At 38.8% G+C, this 18,594-nt stretch overlaps 4 protein-coding genes across 4 annotated transcripts; all 4 read right to left on the bottom strand.

Annotated features, from left to right (window-relative positions):
* Positions 1-796: 796 nt before the first annotated feature.
* LOC146734999 (nodal homolog 3-A-like) lies at positions 797-3,983 on the bottom strand. Its single transcript, XM_085507305.1, has 3 exons — positions 3,617-3,983; positions 2,735-3,496; positions 797-948 (listed from the first exon to the last, which is right to left on the bottom strand). Exons 1-3 carry the CDS (start codon positions 3,981-3,983, stop codon positions 797-799), a joined length of 1,281 nt encoding a protein of 426 aa, XP_085363431.1.
* Positions 3,984-5,450: 1,467 nt separating this feature from the next.
* LOC100377059 (nodal homolog 3-A-like) lies at positions 5,451-8,638 on the bottom strand. Its single transcript, XM_085507304.1, has 3 exons — positions 8,263-8,638; positions 7,389-8,150; positions 5,451-5,602 (listed from the first exon to the last, which is right to left on the bottom strand). Exons 1-3 carry the CDS (start codon positions 8,636-8,638, stop codon positions 5,451-5,453), a joined length of 1,290 nt encoding a protein of 429 aa, XP_085363430.1.
* Positions 8,639-12,086: 3,448 nt separating this feature from the next.
* On the bottom strand, positions 12,087-13,461 carry LOC146734998 (nodal homolog 3-A-like). Its single transcript, XM_085506720.1, has 2 exons — positions 13,086-13,461; positions 12,087-12,973 (listed from the first exon to the last, which is right to left on the bottom strand). Exons 1-2 carry the CDS (start codon positions 13,459-13,461, stop codon positions 12,087-12,089), a joined length of 1,263 nt encoding a protein of 420 aa, XP_085362846.1.
* A 3,448-nt stretch (positions 13,462-16,909) lies between these two features.
* LOC146734997 (nodal homolog 3-A-like) lies at positions 16,910-18,284 on the bottom strand. The gene is made up of 2 exons (XM_085506719.1): positions 17,909-18,284; positions 16,910-17,796 (listed from the first exon to the last, which is right to left on the bottom strand). Exons 1-2 carry the CDS (start codon positions 18,282-18,284, stop codon positions 16,910-16,912), a joined length of 1,263 nt encoding a protein of 420 aa, XP_085362845.1.
* Between the last annotated feature and the right edge of the window lie 310 nt (positions 18,285-18,594).

Genomic DNA, 18,594 nt, shown 5'->3' with positions numbered 1-18,594 from the left:
CTTACCAGAGCTCTATCGATCCTTATGCCCATGTGTAAAAAATGAAGTTAACCTAGTTGATCGTCTACCTCCAGCCGGTAATATTCATAAACACGGTTGTTACTATGCTATTGTATTGCTTACAAATTGCGCTGCTACTGGTACCATCCATCGCCTAGTGTCGGCTAAACTTACCAGAGCTCTATCGATCCTTATGCTCATGTGTAAAAAATGAAGTTAACCTAGTTGATCGTCTACCTCCAGCCTTAGTTCCTACGAAAATGTGAAAAGTTTACACGTTCGGCGTGCCATTAAAATGTCGGCATTGGAAGTGAATAGGCGGTACTGCTCTGAGGAATAAATAAGAGATGGGCTTCCGTGTACAGTGACAATGCGCTTTGCTGAATCTTGCCGCATAACATATTTTGACGTTCTCCAATTATGTAGTCGAAGCGCCATCACGGGTGGATGTACAACGATTACTATGACTTTATATATTCATACAATAAGAGATGCGCTTCTATGTACAGTGACAAGGCGCTTTGCTGAATCTTCCCGCAAAAAACATTTTGACGTTCTCCGATTATGTAGTGGAAGCGCCATCACCGATTAATGTTTATTATCCGTCTTTTTGTATTTTTACGTGAAAATTGTCATAATAAAGCGGGACCGAGTTAACACATTTGTCGTGCCGTTAACATGTCGGCATGTGTAAAGAACCTTGCGGCGCTATTGCCTGATATCTATTTCTATCATTTTGTCCAATCATAATCAACTGCTATTAATCACCAAGCTCCAATACAATGGATAACAGTTTCTATATCGATGTACTCATTCTTGTTTCGTTTGATGGTTCACTGTTACAGCGTTCAAGGACCATCATACGATCTATGTTGGATAGTTCACACATATTCAACATCAACAATCCTAGAATTGCAGTTTTTTTCTCCATATACGGGGTCTTAGTTTCTACGAAGATGTGAAAAGTTTACACGTTCGTCGTGCTGTCATGAATTTGTTTTTGCGTATCTCTTGACCGACTTAATTAGTTGATTATTAGCGAATTGCTGTGTTATGTCTGTCATCGTTTAGGTCTAATTGAAGTTTTGGACGGAACTTGGCTCAGTGGTTTGGAACTAATTACAAGATACCGTCGCTATTCTGACATCCGTAGTTATTAATGTAGTGAACGATTAATCAAAAGATATGACGTATTCAGTACTTAGTTTGATTGGCTTTATGATTGAAGTTTACGCCTTAGAGTCGTTTTACTGCTTTGTAATTGGTTAGAGTTTTGAAAATGAATAAAGAGAGTTTGAGTTGGTCTTGGCGAATACAGCACGATAGACGCAGTAGAGAGAGGGTGCAGTCCTGGGCAGTCGAGAGTCCAGTCCAGGGGCGAGCCTTGAGGCAGTCCAGTCTTGGGCGAGTCTTGGTTCAGCCTTGCGAGAGTCTTGGGGACTTTTCCCCAGGGCGCTGTGTCTTACAGAGTGCTCGAAAGATCGACTAAGACGAGAGCTGAAACGTATTTCGTTGTGTGTGCTTATTTGACTGTAAAGTTAAAGTGACTTTCCCGATCCCGTACCTCAAGGGGACGAGATATAGAGACGAGACGAGTTTCCCCCCTGACAGTGTGGAGAACCCGAGAGAGAGAAGATTTCCCCCTGATAGTGCCATTAAAACGTCGGCATTGGAAGTGAATAGACGGTACTGCTCTGAGGAAGCGCGAATAATTACTACATCATGCAGTATCCTCCAAATTAACATCTTACAACAATTACTATCATGACTTCATATAAATAAGAGATGGGCTTCCGTGTACAGTGACAATTCGCTTTGCTGAATCTTGCCGCATAACATATTTTGACGTTCACCAATTATGTAGTCGAAGCGCCATCACGGGTGGATGTACAACGATTACTATGACTTCATATATTCATACATATAAGAGATGCGCTTCTGTGTACAGTGACAAGGCGCTTTGCTGAATCTTGAATTGCCGCATAAAACATTTTGACGTTCTCCGATTATGTAGTGGAAGCGCCATCACCGATTAATGTTTATTATCCGTCTTTTTTGTTTGTTTTTGTTTGTTTGTTACGTGACAAATGTCACAACAAAGCTTGATCGAGTTAACACATTTGTCGTGCCGTTAACATGTCGGCATGTGTAAAGAAACTTGTGGCGCTATTGCCTAATATCTATTTCTATCATTTTGTCCAACCATAATGATCAACTGGTATTAATCATCATCGAGCGCCGATACAATGAATAATAGTTTCTAATCTATAGTTTTCTTTAATGACTAACTTTTAAGTGCAGAGCAATATGCCAATTTTGTTCATTTTTCATGCAATTAAACACAGACTATAAAATGGCAAAATATGCTAAATTTAGACTCTGTCTCAATTTACCGACACTGACAGAGTGATGGCGCTTGAACTCCTCGTAATGCTTATCCAACAATGTCGGAACATGTTCTCACCTGCGAGAAAATAAAACTCGTGTTAGTTCGAATCGCTATCCGTTGCACATGTGAGACATATATCTTTCTGGTTTTTAGCTCTCGTTATACCGCTTATATTTGAAGATGCAATGCAACGTAATTGCTTCATTGTATATTTTACATCATAATATGTGATTGAAATGTCAGTGCGAGTATGTTGTATGAGGACAAATAGAAAGCTATTATTAATATATATTTATTATTATTATTAACTGTTCACAATAATATATAAATTTGTTTTATACATACGTACATTATTAATAGTACAAAGCAAAGAATGTGTAGAATAATGCTTAGTGGGATTACCATCCGCTCGACTGGAACACGATCCAACACATTGAAAAGCATTAAAGGTTTTTTGAAAAATAACCCAAGCGCTCCATCCAATTTTCTCAAAGTCTACCATTAGATCAGATTTTTCACATGGATATGCAGGTCTGTCAACCAGCTTATTATTTTTCTTGCCATTTCCTCTCTTTTTCTGTCGTTTTCCACTGGATTCGTTAGGAGCTCGTATGACACGATTAAGAGGAAACATATTTTTTTCCTGGCGATATAGTCTCTTGTCAGATTTCTTGTACTTCTTCTGTGTCTGTGTGAATGTAACCAGTATGGCTTCATTGTTGATAACCCACATTTTTGCCTTCGAAGTATCATCGTTGTCATATGCAATACCGAGTTCTAAGGTAAAATTTACACTCTTCGACTTCACCAATCGTCTGACAAGTTTGGTGACTTTCAACAAAACCATGGCGTTGTTATTTTGTAAACATACATTTTTCACTCTCTGTGAAATAACTGAATCCCTTTGATGGCAAGTTTTGTTGTTGTCTTCTTGGCAACGTACTTCAATGATTTCATAAAGCGTGATCCGGACCTTCTTTTTGATGTGGTAATCTGGAAACGGTAATCTGACTTCAGCAAGCCGGAGTTTGTCTCCACGATTTAGAACACCAACATCAAAGGCGTAACGATACAGCAGTTGTGAAGTTGCTTCATGGCGAGTAATGCCTGGAAAGGAAAAATAAGAAAAGCTCAATCGCATGGAATTTGATTTGCCGAATGGATCGCTATAAATTTTGTCACATGCTTACATTGTTATAAATAATATTGTATTACTCACCTAATAACCTTGTAAAAAACTTCTAATGGTGTCTGATTTTCTTATAGCCCTTTTTTCATATCTTAAATTACTGCCGTCATTGTTCTGCATGGCGTTGTAAAGTTCCAACATATATGACGCGGCAACAGGCTGGTGTTTTTGTAAAGTCTGATTAAACTCCTCTGCCAGTGTATCAATCGAGCCGCCATAATGTTTCATCTGAGGAATACCTTGCTGCTTTGACGTGCCCGGCGAATCTTGATCGCAATGAATGAGTATCTCTTCAGGATACATATTGTTTGTATTCTGTGCTACCAGAAAATCAAATACGAAGACTACTGTGACTTGGAATATGAGTATATACTGCATATAAGACATCGCGGTGTGTCGTTGCATAGCAAGTGTTCGTAATACGAACACGAACGAAAACTGAATGACGGTACCCGATACACATAGCGCTTATATATCGTCTACAATGCACATTAACACAACAGATCATTTACACGCGGCGAGTACAGTAATTTCAAAGAAGGCGTGAAGAATGTCGGGTCAGATTGAACATACTCCTCAGGAGCTATAGGTGTTAAATGTAATATAATTATTCATGGCTGCCGACAAAGGAAATTAAATGAATCGGCATTTAATGTGTTATGTAGTGACAACTGACCCATCACATCAACTAAAATGGGTTTTATAGAAGTGCATTAAAACAATGCGTTATTATTTGTCTAAATAATAATTGTAATCTACGAATTATGTGTCGCTGTGGCGTAACGGATAGCGTGTCGGCTGTTATTTGAAATAAAGACTAGTTGAAGACCATGTATTCGAATCCTAGTGAATATACTAATCAGTTTTCTAGTGCTTCGCCAGGGTTATATGTTGTTACTCATTCAGATAAATAAACGACAAACCAATGCAACCGTATTTTTACCTTACATATTAACTAGTGCTGCTGAGCAATACATGACGCCGGTAATATTCATAAACATGGTTGTTACTAGGCTATTGTATTGCTTACAAATTGCGCTGCTACTGGTACCATCCATCGCCTAGTGTCGGCTAAACTTACCAGAGCTCTATCGATCCTTATGCCCATGTGTAAAAAATGAAGTTAACCTAGTTGATCGTCTACCTCCAGCCGGTAATATTCATAAACACGGTTGTTACTATGCTATTGTATTGCTTACAAATTGCGCTGCTACTGGTACCATCCATCGCCTAGTGTCGGCTAAACTTACCAGAGCTCTATCGATCCTTATGCTCATGTGTAAAAAATGAAGTTAACCTAGTTGATCGTCTACCTCCAGCCTTAGTTCCTACGAAAATGTGAAAAGTTTACACGTTCGGCGTGCCATTAAAATGTCGGCATTGGAAGTGAATAGGCGGTACTGCTCTGAGGAATAAATAAGAGATGGGCTTCCGTGTACAGTGACAATGCGCTTTGCTGAATCTTGCCGCATAACATATTTTGACGTTCTCCAATTATGTAGTCGAAGCGCCATCACGGGTGGATGTACAACGATTACTATGACTTTATATATTCATACAATAAGAGATGCGCTTCTATGTACAGTGACAAGGCGCTTTGCTGAATCTTCCCGCAAAAAACATTTTGACGTTCTCCGATTATGTAGTGGAAGCGCCATCACCGATTAATGTTTATTATCCGTCTTTTTGTATTTTTACGTGAAAATTGTCATAATAAAGCGGGACCGAGTTAACACATTTGTCGTGCCGTTAACATGTCGGCATGTGTAAAGAACCTTGCGGCGCTATTGCCTGATATCTATTTCTATCATTTTGTCCAATCATAATCAACTGCTATTAATCACCAAGCTCCAATACAATGGATAACAGTTTCTATATCGATGTACTCATTCTTGTTTCGTTTGATGGTTCACTGTTACAGCGTTCAAGGACCATCATACGATCTATGTTGGATAGTTCACACATATTCAACATCAACAATCCTAGAATTGCAGTTTTTTTCTCCATATACGGGGTCTTAGTTTCTACGAAGATGTGAAAAGTTTACACGTTCGTCGTGCTGTCATGAATTTGTTTTTGCGTATCTCTTGACCGACTTAATTAGTTGATTATTAGCGAATTGCTGTGTTATGTCTGTCATCGTTTAGGTCTAATTGAAGTTTTGGACGGAACTTGGCTCAGTGGTTTGGAACTAATTACAAGATACCGTCGCTATTCTGACATCCGTAGTTATTAATGTAGTGAACGATTAATCAAAAGATATGACGTATTCAGTACTTAGTTTGATTGGCTTTATGATTGAAGTTTACGCCTTAGAGTCGTTTTACTGCTTTGTAATTGGTTAGAGTTTTGAAAATGAATAAAGAGAGTTTGAGTTGGTCTTGGCGAATACAGCACGATAGACGCAGTAGAGAGAGGGTGCAGTCCTGGGCAGTCGAGAGTCCAGTCCAGGGGCGAGCCTTGAGGCAGTCCAGTCTTGGGCGAGTCTTGGTTCAGCCTTGCGAGAGTCTTGGGGACTTTTCCCCAGGGCGCTGTGTCTTACAGAGTGCTCGAAAGATCGACTAAGACGAGAGCTGAAACGTATTTCGTTGTGTGTGCTTATTTGACTGTAAAGTTAAAGTGACTTTCCCGATCCCGTACCTCAAGGGGACGAGATATAGAGACGAGACGAGTTTCCCCCCTGACAGTGTGGAGAACCCGAGAGAGAGAAGATTTCCCCCTGATAGTGCCATTAAAACGTCGGCATTGGAAGTGAATAGACGGTACTGCTCTGAGGAAGCGCGAATAATTACTACATCATGCAGTATCCTCCAAATTAACATCTTACAACAATTACTATCATGACTTCATATAAATAAGAGATGGGCTTCCGTGTACAGTGACAATTCGCTTTGCTGAATCTTGCCGCATAACATATTTTGACGTTCACCAATTATGTAGTCGAAGCGCCATCACGGGTGGATGTACAACGATTACTATGACTTCATATATTCATACATATAAGAGATGCGCTTCTGTGTACAGTGACAAGGCGCTTTGCTGAATCTTTAATTGCCGCATAAAACATTTTGACGTTCTCCGATTATGTAGTGGAAGCGCCATCACCGATTAATGTTTATTATCCGTCTTTTTTGTTTGTTTTTGTTTGTTTGTTACGTGACAAATGTCACAACAAAGCTTGATCGAGTTAACACATTTGTCGTGCCGTTAACATGTCGGCATGTGTAAAGAAACTTGTGGCGCTATTGCCTAATATCTATTTCTATCATTTTGTCCAACCATAATGATCAACTGGTATTAATCATCATCGAGCGCCGATACAATGAATAATAGTTTCTAATCTATAGTTTTCTTTAATGACTAACTTTTAAGTGCAGAGCAATATGCCAATTTTGTTCATTTTTCATGCAATTAAACACAGACTATAAAATGGCAAAATATGCTAAATTTAGACTCTGTCTCAATTTACCGACACTGACAGAGTGATGGCGCTTGAACTCCTCGTAATGCTTATCCAACAATGTCGGAACATGTTCTCACCTGCGAGAAAATAAAACTCGTGTTAGTTCGAATCGCTATCCGTTGCACATGTGAGACATATATCTTTCTGGTTTTTAGCTCTCGTTATACCGCTTATATTTGAAGATGCAATGCAACGTAATTGCTTCATTGTATATTTTACATCATAATATGTGATTGAAATGTCAGTGCGAGTATGTTGTATGAGGACAAATAGAAAGCTATTATTAATATATATTTATTATTATTATTAACTGTTCACAATAATATATAAATTTGTTTTATACATACGTACATTATTAATAGTACAAAGCAAAGAATGTGTAGAATAATGCTTAGTGGGATTACCATCCGCTCGACTGGAACACGATCCAACACATTGAAAAGCATTAAAGGTTTTTTGAAAAATAACCCAAGCGCTCCATCCAATTTTCTCAAAGTCTACCATTAGATCAGATTTTTCACATGGATATGCAGGTCTGTCAACCAGCTTATTATTTTTCTTGCCATTTCCTCTCTTTTTCTGTCGTTTTCCACTGGATTCGTTAGGAGCTCGTATGACACGATTAAGAGGAAACATATTTTTTTCCTGGCGATATAGTCTCTTGTCAGATTTCTTGTACTTCTTCTGTGTCTGTGTGAATGTAACCAGTATGGCTTCATTGTTGATAACCCACATTTTTGCCTTCGAAGTATCATCGTTGTCATATGCAATACCGAGTTCTAAGGTAAAATTTACACTCTTCGACTTCACCAATCGTCTGACAAGTTTGGTGACTTTCAACAAAACCATGGCGTTGTTATTTTGTAAACATACATTTTTCACTCTCTGTGAAATAACTGAATCCCTTTGATGGCAAGTTTTGTTGTTGTCTTCTTGGCAACGTACTTCAATGATTTCATAAAGCGTGATCCGGACCTTCTTTTTGATGTGGTAATCTGGAAACGGTAATCTGACTTCAGCAAGCCGGAGTTTGTCTCCACGATTTAGAACACCAACATCAAAGGCGTAACGATACAGCAGTTGTGAAGTTGCTTCATGGCGAGTAATGCCTGGAAAGGAAAAATAAGAAAAGCTCAATCGCATGGAATTTGATTTGCCGAATGGATCGCTATAAATTTTGTCACATGCTTACATTGTTATAAATAATATTGTATTACTCACCTAATAACCTTGTAGAAAAACTTCTAATGGTGTCTGATTTTCTTATAGCCCTTTTTTCATATCTTAAATTACTGCCGTCATTGTTCTGCATGGCGTTGTAAAGTTCCAACATATATGACGCGGCAACAGGCTGGTGTTTTTGTAAAGTCTGATTAAACTCCTCTGCCAGTGTATCAATCGAGCCGCCATAATGTTTCATCTGAGGAATACCTTGCTGCTTTGACGTGCCCGGCGAATCTTGATCGCAATGAATGAGTATCTCTTCAGGATACATATTGTTTGTATTCTGTGCTACCAGAAAATCAAATACGAAGACTACTGTGACTTGGAATATGAGTATATACTGCATATAAGACATCGCGGTGTGTCGTTGCATAGCAAGTGTTCGTAATACGAACACGAACGAAAACTGAATGACGGTACCCGATACACATAGCGCTTATATATCGTCTACAATGCACATTAACACAACAGATCATTTACACGCGGCGAGTACAGTAATTTCAAAGAAGGCGTGAAGAATGTCGGGTCAGATTGAACATACTCCTCAGGAGCTATAGGTGTTAAATGTAATATAATTATTCATGGCTGCCGACAAAGGAAATTAAATGAATCGGCATTTAATGTGTTATGTAGTGACAACTGACCCATCACATCAACTAAAATGGGTTTTATAGAAGTGCATTAAAACAATGCGTTATTATTTGTCTAAATAATAATTGTAATCTACGAATTATGTGTCGCTGTGGCGTAACGGATAGCGTATCGGCTGTTATTTGAAATAAAGACTAGTTGAAGACCATGTATTCGAATCCTAGTGAATATACTAATCAGTTTTCTAGTGCTTCGCCAGGGTTATATGTTGTTACTCATTCAGATAAATAAACGACAAACCAATGCAACCGTATTTTTACCTTACATATTAACTAGTGCTGCTGAGCAATACATGACGCCGGTAATATTCATAAACATGGTTGTTACTAGGCTATTGTATTGCTTACAAATTGCGCTGCTACTGGTACCATCCATCGCCTAGTGTCGGCTAAACTTACCAGAGCTCTATCGATCCTTATGCCCATGTGTAAAAAATGAAGTTAACCTAGTTGATCGTCTACCTCCAGCCGGTAATATTCATAAACACGGTTGTTACTATGCTATTGTATTGCTTACAAATTGCGCTGCTACTGGTACCATCCATCGCCTAGTGTCGGCTAAACTTACCAGAGCTCTATCGATCCTTATGCTCATGTGTAAAAAATGAAGTTAACCTAGTTGATCGTCTACCTCCAGCCTTAGTTCCTACGAAAATGTGAAAAGTTTACACGTTCGGCGTGCCATTAAAATGTCGGCATTGGAAGTGAATAGGCGGTACTGCTCTGAGGAATAAATAAGAGATGGGCTTCCGTGTACAGTGACAATGCGCTTTGCTGAATCTTGCCGCATAACATATTTTGACGTTCTCCAATTATGTAGTCGAAGCGCCATCACGGGTGGATGTACAACGATTACTATGACTTTATATATTCATACAATAAGAGATGCGCTTCTATGTACAGTGACAAGGCGCTTTGCTGAATCTTCCCGCAAAAAACATTTTGACGTTCTCCGATTATGTAGTGGAAGCGCCATCACCGATTAATGTTTATTATCCGTCTTTTTGTATTTTTACGTGAAAATTGTCATAATAAAGCGGGACCGAGTTAACACATTTGTCGTGCCGTTAACATGTCGGCATGTGTAAAGAACCTTGCGGCGCTATTGCCTGATATCTATTTCTATCATTTTGTCCAATCATAATCAACTGCTATTAATCACCAAGCTCCAATACAATGGATAACAGTTTCTATATCGATGTACTCATTCTTGTTTCGTTTGATGGTTCACTGTTACAGCGTTCAAGGACCATCATACGATCTATGTTGGATAGTTCACACATATTCAACATCAACAATCCTAGAATTGCAGTTTTTTTCTCCATATACGGGGTCTTAGTTTCTACGAAGATGTGAAAAGTTTACACGTTCGTCGTGCTGTCATGAATTTGTTTTTGCGTATCTCTTGACCGACTTAATTAGTTGATTATTAGCGAATTGCTGTGTTATGTCTGTCATCGTTTAGGTCTAATTGAAGTTTTGGACGGAACTTGGCTCAGTGGTTTGGAACTAATTACAAGATACCGTCGCTATTCTGACATCCGTAGTTATTAATGTAGTGAACGATTAATCAAAAGATATGACGTATTCAGTACTTAGTTTGATTGGCTTTATGATTGAAGTTTACGCCTTAGAGTCGTTTTACTGCTTTGTAATTGGTTAGAGTTTTGAAAATGAATAAAGAGAGTTTGAGTTGGTCTTGGCGAATACAGCACGATAGACGCAGTAGAGAGAGGGTGCAGTCCTGGGCAGTCGAGAGTCCAGTCCAGGGGCGAGCCTTGAGGCAGTCCAGTCTTGGGCGAGTCTTGGTTCAGCCTTGCGAGAGTCTTGGGGACTTTTCCCCAGGGCGCTGTGTCTTACAGAGTGCTCGAAAGATCGACTAAGACGAGAGCTGAAACGTATTTCGTTGTGTGTGCTTATTTGACTGTAAAGTTAAAGTGACTTTCCCGATCCCGTACCTCAAGGGGACGAGATATAGAGACGAGACGAGTTTCCCCCCTGACAGTGTGGAGAACCCGAGAGAGAGAAGATTTCCCCCTGATAGTGCCATTAAAACGTCGGCATTGGAAGTGAATAGACGGTACTGCTCTGAGGAAGCGCGAATAATTACTACATCATGCAGTATCCTCCAAATTAACATCTTACAACAATTACTATCATGACTTCATATAAATAAGAGATGGGCTTCCGTGTACAGTGACAATTCGCTTTGCTGAATCTTGCCGCATAACATATTTTGACGTTCACCAATTATGTAGTCGAAGCGCCATCACGGGTGGATGTACAACGATTACTATGACTTCATATATTCATACATATAAGAGATGCGCTTCTGTGTACAGTGACAAGGCGCTTTGCTGAATCTTGAATTGCCGCATAAAACATTTTGACGTTCTCCGATTATGTAGTGGAAGCGCCATCACCGATTAATGTTTATTATCCGTCTTTTTTGTTTGTTTTTGTTTGTTTGTTACGTGACAAATGTCACAACAAAGCTTGATCGAGTTAACACATTTGTCGTGCCGTTAACATGTCGGCATGTGTAAAGAAACTTGTGGCGCTATTGCCTAATATCTATTTCTATCATTTTGTCCAACCATAATGATCAACTGGTATTAATCATCATCGAGCGCCGATACAATGAATAATAGTTTCTAATCTATAGTTTTCTTTAATGACTAACTTTTAAGTGCAGAGCAATATGCCAATTTTGTTCATTTTTCATGCAATTAAACACAGACTATAAAATGGCAAAATATGCTAAATTTAGACTCTGTCTCAATTTACCGACACTGACAGAGTGATGGCGCTTGAACTCCTCGTAATGCTTATCCAACAATGTCGGAACATGTTCTCACCTGCGAGAAAATAAAACTCGTGTTAGTTCGAATCGCTATCCGTTGCACATGTGAGACATATATCTTTCTGGTTTTTAGCTCTCGTTATACCGCTTATATTTGAAGATGCAATGCAACGTAATTGCTTCATTGTATATTTTACATCATAATATGTGATTGAAATGTCAGTGCGAGTATGTTGTATGAGGACAAATAGAAAGCTATTATTAATATATATTTATTATTATTATTAACTGTTCACAATAATATATAAATTTGTTTTATACATACGTACATTATTAATAGTACAAAGCAAAGAATGTGTAGAATAATGCTATCTGCAACCACACTCCTGTACAATCATGTCTTCGTGTTCTTTAACAACGATATTGCCACGTTCATAGTATATCATACTTAAGGGCGATAATTTTACAGGAACACAGCTCGGAGTCGGAACGTGGTTTGAACTCACTTTGCGGACCATGCCCTGTATAATAGCATGGTTAGTGGGATTACCATCCGCTCGACTGGAACACGATCCAACACATTGAAAAGCATTAAAAGTTTTTGGAAAAATAACCCAAGCGCTCCATCCAATTTTCTCAAAGTCTACCATTAGATCAGATTTTTCACATGGATATGCAGGTCTGTCAACCAGCTTATTATTTTTCTTGCCATTTCCTCTCTTTTTCTGTCGTTTTCCACTGGATTCGTTAGGAGCTCGTATGACACGATTAAGAGGAAACATATTTTTTTCCTGGCGATATAGTCTCTTGTCAGATTTCTTGTACTTCTTCTGTGTCTGTGTGAATGTAACCAGTATGGCTTCATTGTTGATAACCCACATTTTTGTCTTCAAAGTATCATCGTTGTCATATGCAATACCGAGTTCTAAGGTGAAATTTACTCTCTTCGACTTCACCAATCGTCTGACAAGTTTGGTGACTTTCAACAAAACCATGGCGTTGTTATTTTTTAAACATACATTTTTCACTCTCTGTGAAATAACTGAATCCCGTTGATGGCAAGTTTTGTTGTTGTCTTCTTGGCAACGTACTTCAATGATTTCATAAAGCGTGATCCGGACCTTCTTTTTGATGTGGTAATCTGGAAACGGTAATCTCACTTCAGCAAGCCGGAGTTTGTCTCCACGATTTAGAGCACCAACATCAAAGGCGTAACGATACAGCAGTTGTGAAGTTGCTTCATGGCGAGTAATGCCTGGACAGGAAAAATAAGAAAAGCTCAATCGCATGGAATTTGATTTGCCGAATGGATCGCTATAAATTTTGTCACATGCTTACATTGTTATAAATAATATTGTATTACTCACCTAATAACCTTGTAGAAAAACTTCTAATGGTGTCTGATTTTCTGATAGCCCTTTTTTCATATCTTAAATTACTGCCGTCATTGTTCTGCATGGCGTTGTAAAGTTCCAACATATATGACGCGGCAACAGGCTGGTGTTTTTGTAAAGTCTGATTAAACTCCTCTGCCAGTGTATCAATCGAGCCGCCATAATGTTTCATCTGAGGAATACCTTGCTGCTTTGACGTGCCCGGCGAATCTTGATCGCAATGAATGAGTATCTCTTCAGGATACATATTGTTTGTATTCTGTGCTACCAGAAAATCAAATACGAAGACTACTGTGACTTGGAATATGAGTATATACTGCATATAAGACATCGCGGTGTGTCGTTGCATAGCAAGTGTTCGTAATACGAACACGAACGAAAACTGAATGACGGTACCCGATACACATAGCGCTTATATATCGTCTACAATGCACATTAACACAACAGATCATTTACACGCGGCGAGTACAGTAATTTCAAAGAAGGCGTGAAGAATGTCGGGTCAGATTGAACATACTCCTCAGGAGCTATAGGGGTTAAATGTAATATAATTATTCATGGCTGCCGACAAAGGAAATTAAATGAATCGGCATTTAATGTGTTATGTAGTGACAACTGACCCATCACATCAACTAAAATGGGTTTTATAGAAGTGCATTAAAACAATGCGTTATTATTTGTCTAAATAATAATTGTAATCTACGAATTATGTGTCGCTGTGGCGTAACGGATAGCGTGTCGGCTGTTATTTGAAATAAAGACTAGTTGAAGACCATGTATTCGAATCCTAGTGAATATACTAATCAGTTTTCTAGTGCTTCGCCAGGATTATATGTTGTTACTCATTCAGATAAATAAACGACAAACCAATGCAACCGTATTTTTACCTTACATATTAACTAGTGCTGCTGAGCAATACATGACGCCGGTAATATTCATAAACATGGTTGTTACTAGGCTATTGTATTGCTTACAAATTGCGCTGCTACTGGTACCATCCATCGCCTAGTGTCGGCTAAACTTACCAGAGCTCTATCGATCCTTATGCCCATGTGTAAAAAATGAAGTTAACCTAGTTGATCGTCTACCTCCAGCCGGTAATATTCATAAACACGGTTGTTACTATGCTATTGTATTGCTTACAAATTGCGCTGCTACTGGTAGCATCCATCGCCTAGTGTCGGCTAAACTTACCAGAGCTCTATCGATCCTTATGCTCGTGTGTAACAAATGAAGTTAACCTAGTTGATCGTCTACCTCCAGCCTTAGTTTCTACGAAAATGTGAAAAGTTTACACGTTCGGCGTGCCATTAAAATGTCGGCATTGGAAGTGAATAGGCGGTACTGCTCTGAGGAATAAATAAGAGATGGGCTTCCGTGTACAGTGACAATGCGCTTTGCTGAATCTTGCCGCATAACATATTTTGACGTTCTCCAATTATGTAGTCGAAGCGCCATCACGGGTGGATGTACAACGATTACTATGACTTTATATATTCATACAATAAGAGATGCGCTTCTATGTACAGTGACAAGGCGCTTTGCTGAATCTTCCCGCAAAAAACATTTTGACGTTCTCCGATTATGTAGTGGAAGCGCCATCACCGATTAATGTTTATTATCCGTCTTTTTGTATTTTTACGTGAAAATTGTCATAACAAAGCGGGACCGAGTTAACACATTTGTCGTGCCGTTAACATGTCGGCATGTGTAAAGAACCTTGCGGCGCTATTGCCTGATATCTATTTCTATCATTTTGTCCAATCATAATCAACTGCTATTAATCACCAAGCTCCAATACAATGGATTACAGTTTCTATATCGATGTACTCATTCTTGTTTCGTTTGATGGTTCACTGTTACAGCGTTCAAGGACCATCATACGATCTATGTTGGATAGTTCACACATATTCAACATCAACAATCCTAGAATTGCAGTTTTTTTCTCCATATACGGGGTCTTAGTTTCTACGAAGATGTGAAAAGTTTACACGTTCGTCGTGCTGTCATGAATTTGTTTTTGCGTATCTCTTGACCGACTTAATTAGTTGATTATTAGCGAATTGCTGTGTTATGTCTGTCATCGTTTAGGTCTAATTGAAGTTTTGGACGGAACTTGGCTCAGTGGTTTGGAACTAATTACAAGATACCGTCGCTATTCTGACATCCGTAGTTATTAATGTAGTGAACGATTAATCAAAAGATATGACGTATTCAGTACTTAGTTTGATTGGCTTTATGATTGAAGTTTACGCCTTAGAGTCGTTTTACTGCTTTGTAATTGGTTAGAGTTTTGAAAATGAATAAAGAGAGTTTGAGTTGGTCTTGGCGAATACAGCACGATAGACGCAGTAGAGAGAGGGTGCAGTCCTGGGCAGTCGAGAGTCCAGTCCAGGGGCGAGCCTTGAGGCAGTCCAGTCTTGGGCGAGTCTTGGTTCAGCCTTGCGAGAGTCTTGGGGACTTTTCCCCAGGGCGCTGTGTCTTACAGAGTGTTCGAAAGATCGACTAAGACGAGAGCTGAAACGTATTTCGTTGTGTGTGCTTATTTGACTGTAAAGTTAAAGTGACTTTCCCGATCCCGTACCTCAAGGGGACGAGATATAGAGACGAGACGAGTTTCCCCCCTGACAGTGTGGAGAACCCGAGAGAGAGAAGATTTCCCCCTGATAGTGCCATTAAAACGTCGGCATTGGAAGTGAATAGACGGTACTGCTCTGAGGAAGCGCGAATAATTACTACATCATGCAGTATCCTCCAAATTAACATCTTACAACAATTACTATCATGACTTCATATAAATAAGAGATGGGCTTCCGTGTACAGTGACAATTCGCTTTGCTGAATCTTGCCGCATAACATATTTTGACGTTCACCAATTATGTAGTCGAAGCGCCATCACGGGTGGATGTACAACGATTACTATGACTTCATATATTCATACATATAAGAGATGCGCTTCTGTGTACAGTGACAAGGCGCTTTGCTGAATCTTGAATTGCCGCATAAAACATTTTGACGTTCTCCGATTATGTAGTGGAAGCGCCATCACCGATTAATGTTTATTATCCGTCTTTTTTGTTTGTTTTTGTTTGTTTGTTACGTGACAAATGTCACAACAAAGCTTGATCGAGTTAACACATTTGTCGTGCCGTTAACATGTCGGCATGTGTAAAGAAACTTGTGGCGCTATTGCCTAATATCTATTTCTATCATTTTGTCCAACCATAATGATCAACTGGTATTAATCATCATCGAGCGCCGATACAATGAATAATAGTTTCTAATCTATAGTTTTCTTTAATGACTAACTTTTAAGTGCATAGCAATATGCCAATTTTGTTCATTTTTCATGCAATTAAACACAGACTATAAAATGGCAAAATATGCTAAATTTAGACTCTGTCTCAATTTACCGACACTGACAGAGTGATGGCGCTTGAACTCCTCGTAATGCTTATCCAACAATGTCGGAACAAGTTCTCACCTGCGAGAAAATAAAACTCGTGTTAGTTCGAATCGCTATCCGTTGCACATGTGAGACATATATCTTTCTGGTTTTTAGCTCTCGTTATACCGCTTATATTTGAAGATGCAATGCAACGTAATTGCTTCATTGTATATTTTACATCATAATATGTGATTGAAATGTCAGTGCGAGTATGTTGTATGAGGACAAATAGAAAGCTATTATTAATATATATTTATTATTATTATTAACTGTTCACAATAATATATAAATTTGTTTTATACATACGTACATTATTAATAGTACAAAGCAAAGAATGTGTAGAATAATGCTATCTGCAACCACACTCCTGTACAATCATGTCTTCGTGTTCTTTAACAACGATATTGCCACGTTCATAGTATATCATACTTAAGGGCGATAATTTTACAGGAACACAGCTCGGAGTCGGAACGTGGTTTGAACTCACTTTGCGGACCATGCCCTGTATAATAGCATGGTTAGTGGGATTACCATCCGCTCGACTGGAACACGATCCAACACATTGAAAAGCATTAAAAGTTTTTGGAAAAATAACCCAAGAGCTCCATCCAATTTTCTCAAAGTCTACCATTAGATCAGATTTTTCACATGGATATGCAGGTCTGTCAACCAGCTTATTATTTTTCTTGCCATTTCCTCTCTTTTTCTGTCGTTTTCCACTGGATTCGTTAGGAGCTCGTATAACACGATTAAGAGGAAACATATTTTTTTCCTGGCGATATAGTCTCTTGTCAGATTTCTTGTACTTTTTCTGTGTCTGTGTGAATGTAACCAGTATGGCTTCATTGTTGATAACCCACATTTTTGTCTTCAAAGTATCATCGTTGTCATATGCAATACCGAGTTCTAAGGTGAAATTTACTCTCTTCGACTTCACCAATCGTCTGACAAGTTTGGTGACTTTCAACAAAACCATGGCGTTGTTATTTTTTAAACATACATTTTTCACTCTCTGTGAAATAACTGAATCCCGTTGATGGCAAGTTTTGTTGTTGTCTTCTTGGCAACGTACTTCAATGATTTCATAAAGCGTGATCCGGACCTTCTTTTTGATGTGGTAATCTGGAAACGGTAATCTCACTTCAGCAAGCCGGAGTTTGTCTCCACGATTTAGAGCACCAACCTCAAAGGCGTAACGATACAGCAGTTGTGAAGTTGCTTCATGGCGAGTAATGCCTGGAAAGGAAAAATAAGAAAAGCTCAATCGCATGGAATTTGATTTGCCGAATGGATCGCTATAAATTTTGTCACATGCTTACATTGTTATAAATAATATTGTATTACTCACCTAATAACCTTGTAGAAAAACTTCTAATGGTGTCTGATTTTCTGATAGCCCTTTTTTCATATCTTAAATTACTGCCGTCATTGTTCTGCATGGCGTTGTAAAGTCCCAACATATATGACGCGGCAACAGGCTGGTGTTTTTGTAAAGTCTGATTAAACTCCTCTGCCAGTGTATCAATCGAACCGCCATAATGTTTCATCTGAGGAATACCTTGCTGCTTTGACATGCCCGGCGAATCTTGATCGCAATGAATGAGTATCTCTTCAGGATACATATTGTTTGTATTCTGTGCTACCAGAAAATCAAATGCGAAGACTACTGTGACTTGGAATATGAGTATATACTGCATATAAGACATCGCGGTGTGTCGTTGCATAGCAAGTGTTCGTAACAAGAACGAAAACTGAATGACGGTACCCGATACCCATAGCGCTTATATATCGTCTACAATGCACATTAACACAACAGATCATTTACACGCGGCGAGTACAGTAATTTCAAAGAAGGCGTGAAGAATGTCGGGTCAGATTGAACATACTCCTCAGGAGCTATAGGTGTTAAATGTAATATAATTATTCATGGCTGCCGATAAAGAAAATTAAATGAATCGGCATTTAATGTGTTATGTAGTGACAACTGACCCATCACATCAACTAAAATGGGTTTTATAGAAGTGCATTAAAACA

The sequence above is a fragment of the Saccoglossus kowalevskii genome, chromosome 13, assembly GCF_978046115.1.
Source record: "Saccoglossus kowalevskii chromosome 13, keSacKowa6.1, whole genome shotgun sequence".
Lineage (NCBI taxonomy): Eukaryota > Metazoa > Hemichordata > Enteropneusta > Harrimaniidae > Saccoglossus > Saccoglossus kowalevskii.
The sequence above is the reverse complement of the archived record's forward strand: the minus strand, read 5'-3'. Positions and strand labels throughout refer to the sequence as shown.

Coding starts and splice junctions, on each gene's coding strand:
- LOC146734998 (XM_085506720.1), bottom strand. CDS start 13,461: ATGCAACGACACACCGCGATGTCTTATATGCAGTATATACTCATATTC. Junction 12,974..13,085: donor TTTTTCTACAAGGTTATTAG/GTGAGTAATACA, acceptor TTTCCTGTCCAG/GCATTACTCGCCATGAAGCA.
- LOC146734997 (XM_085506719.1), bottom strand. CDS start 18,284: ATGCAACGACACACCGCGATGTCTTATATGCAGTATATACTCATATTC. Junction 17,797..17,908: donor TTTTTCTACAAGGTTATTAG/GTGAGTAATACA, acceptor TTTCCTTTCCAG/GCATTACTCGCCATGAAGCA.
- LOC100377059 (XM_085507304.1), bottom strand. CDS start 8,638: ATGCAACGACACACCGCGATGTCTTATATGCAGTATATACTCATATTC. Junction 8,151..8,262: donor TTTTTCTACAAGGTTATTAG/GTGAGTAATACA, acceptor TTTCCTTTCCAG/GCATTACTCGCCATGAAGCA. Junction 5,603..7,388: donor TTGTACTATTAATAATGTAC/GTATGTATAAAA, acceptor ACATCTTCGTAG/AAACTAAGACCCCGTATATG.
- LOC146734999 (XM_085507305.1), bottom strand. CDS start 3,983: ATGCAACGACACACCGCGATGTCTTATATGCAGTATATACTCATATTC. Junction 3,497..3,616: donor CATTAGAAGTTTTTTACAAG/GTTATTAGGTGA, acceptor TTTCCTTTCCAG/GCATTACTCGCCATGAAGCA. Junction 949..2,734: donor TTGTACTATTAATAATGTAC/GTATGTATAAAA, acceptor ACATCTTCGTAG/AAACTAAGACCCCGTATATG.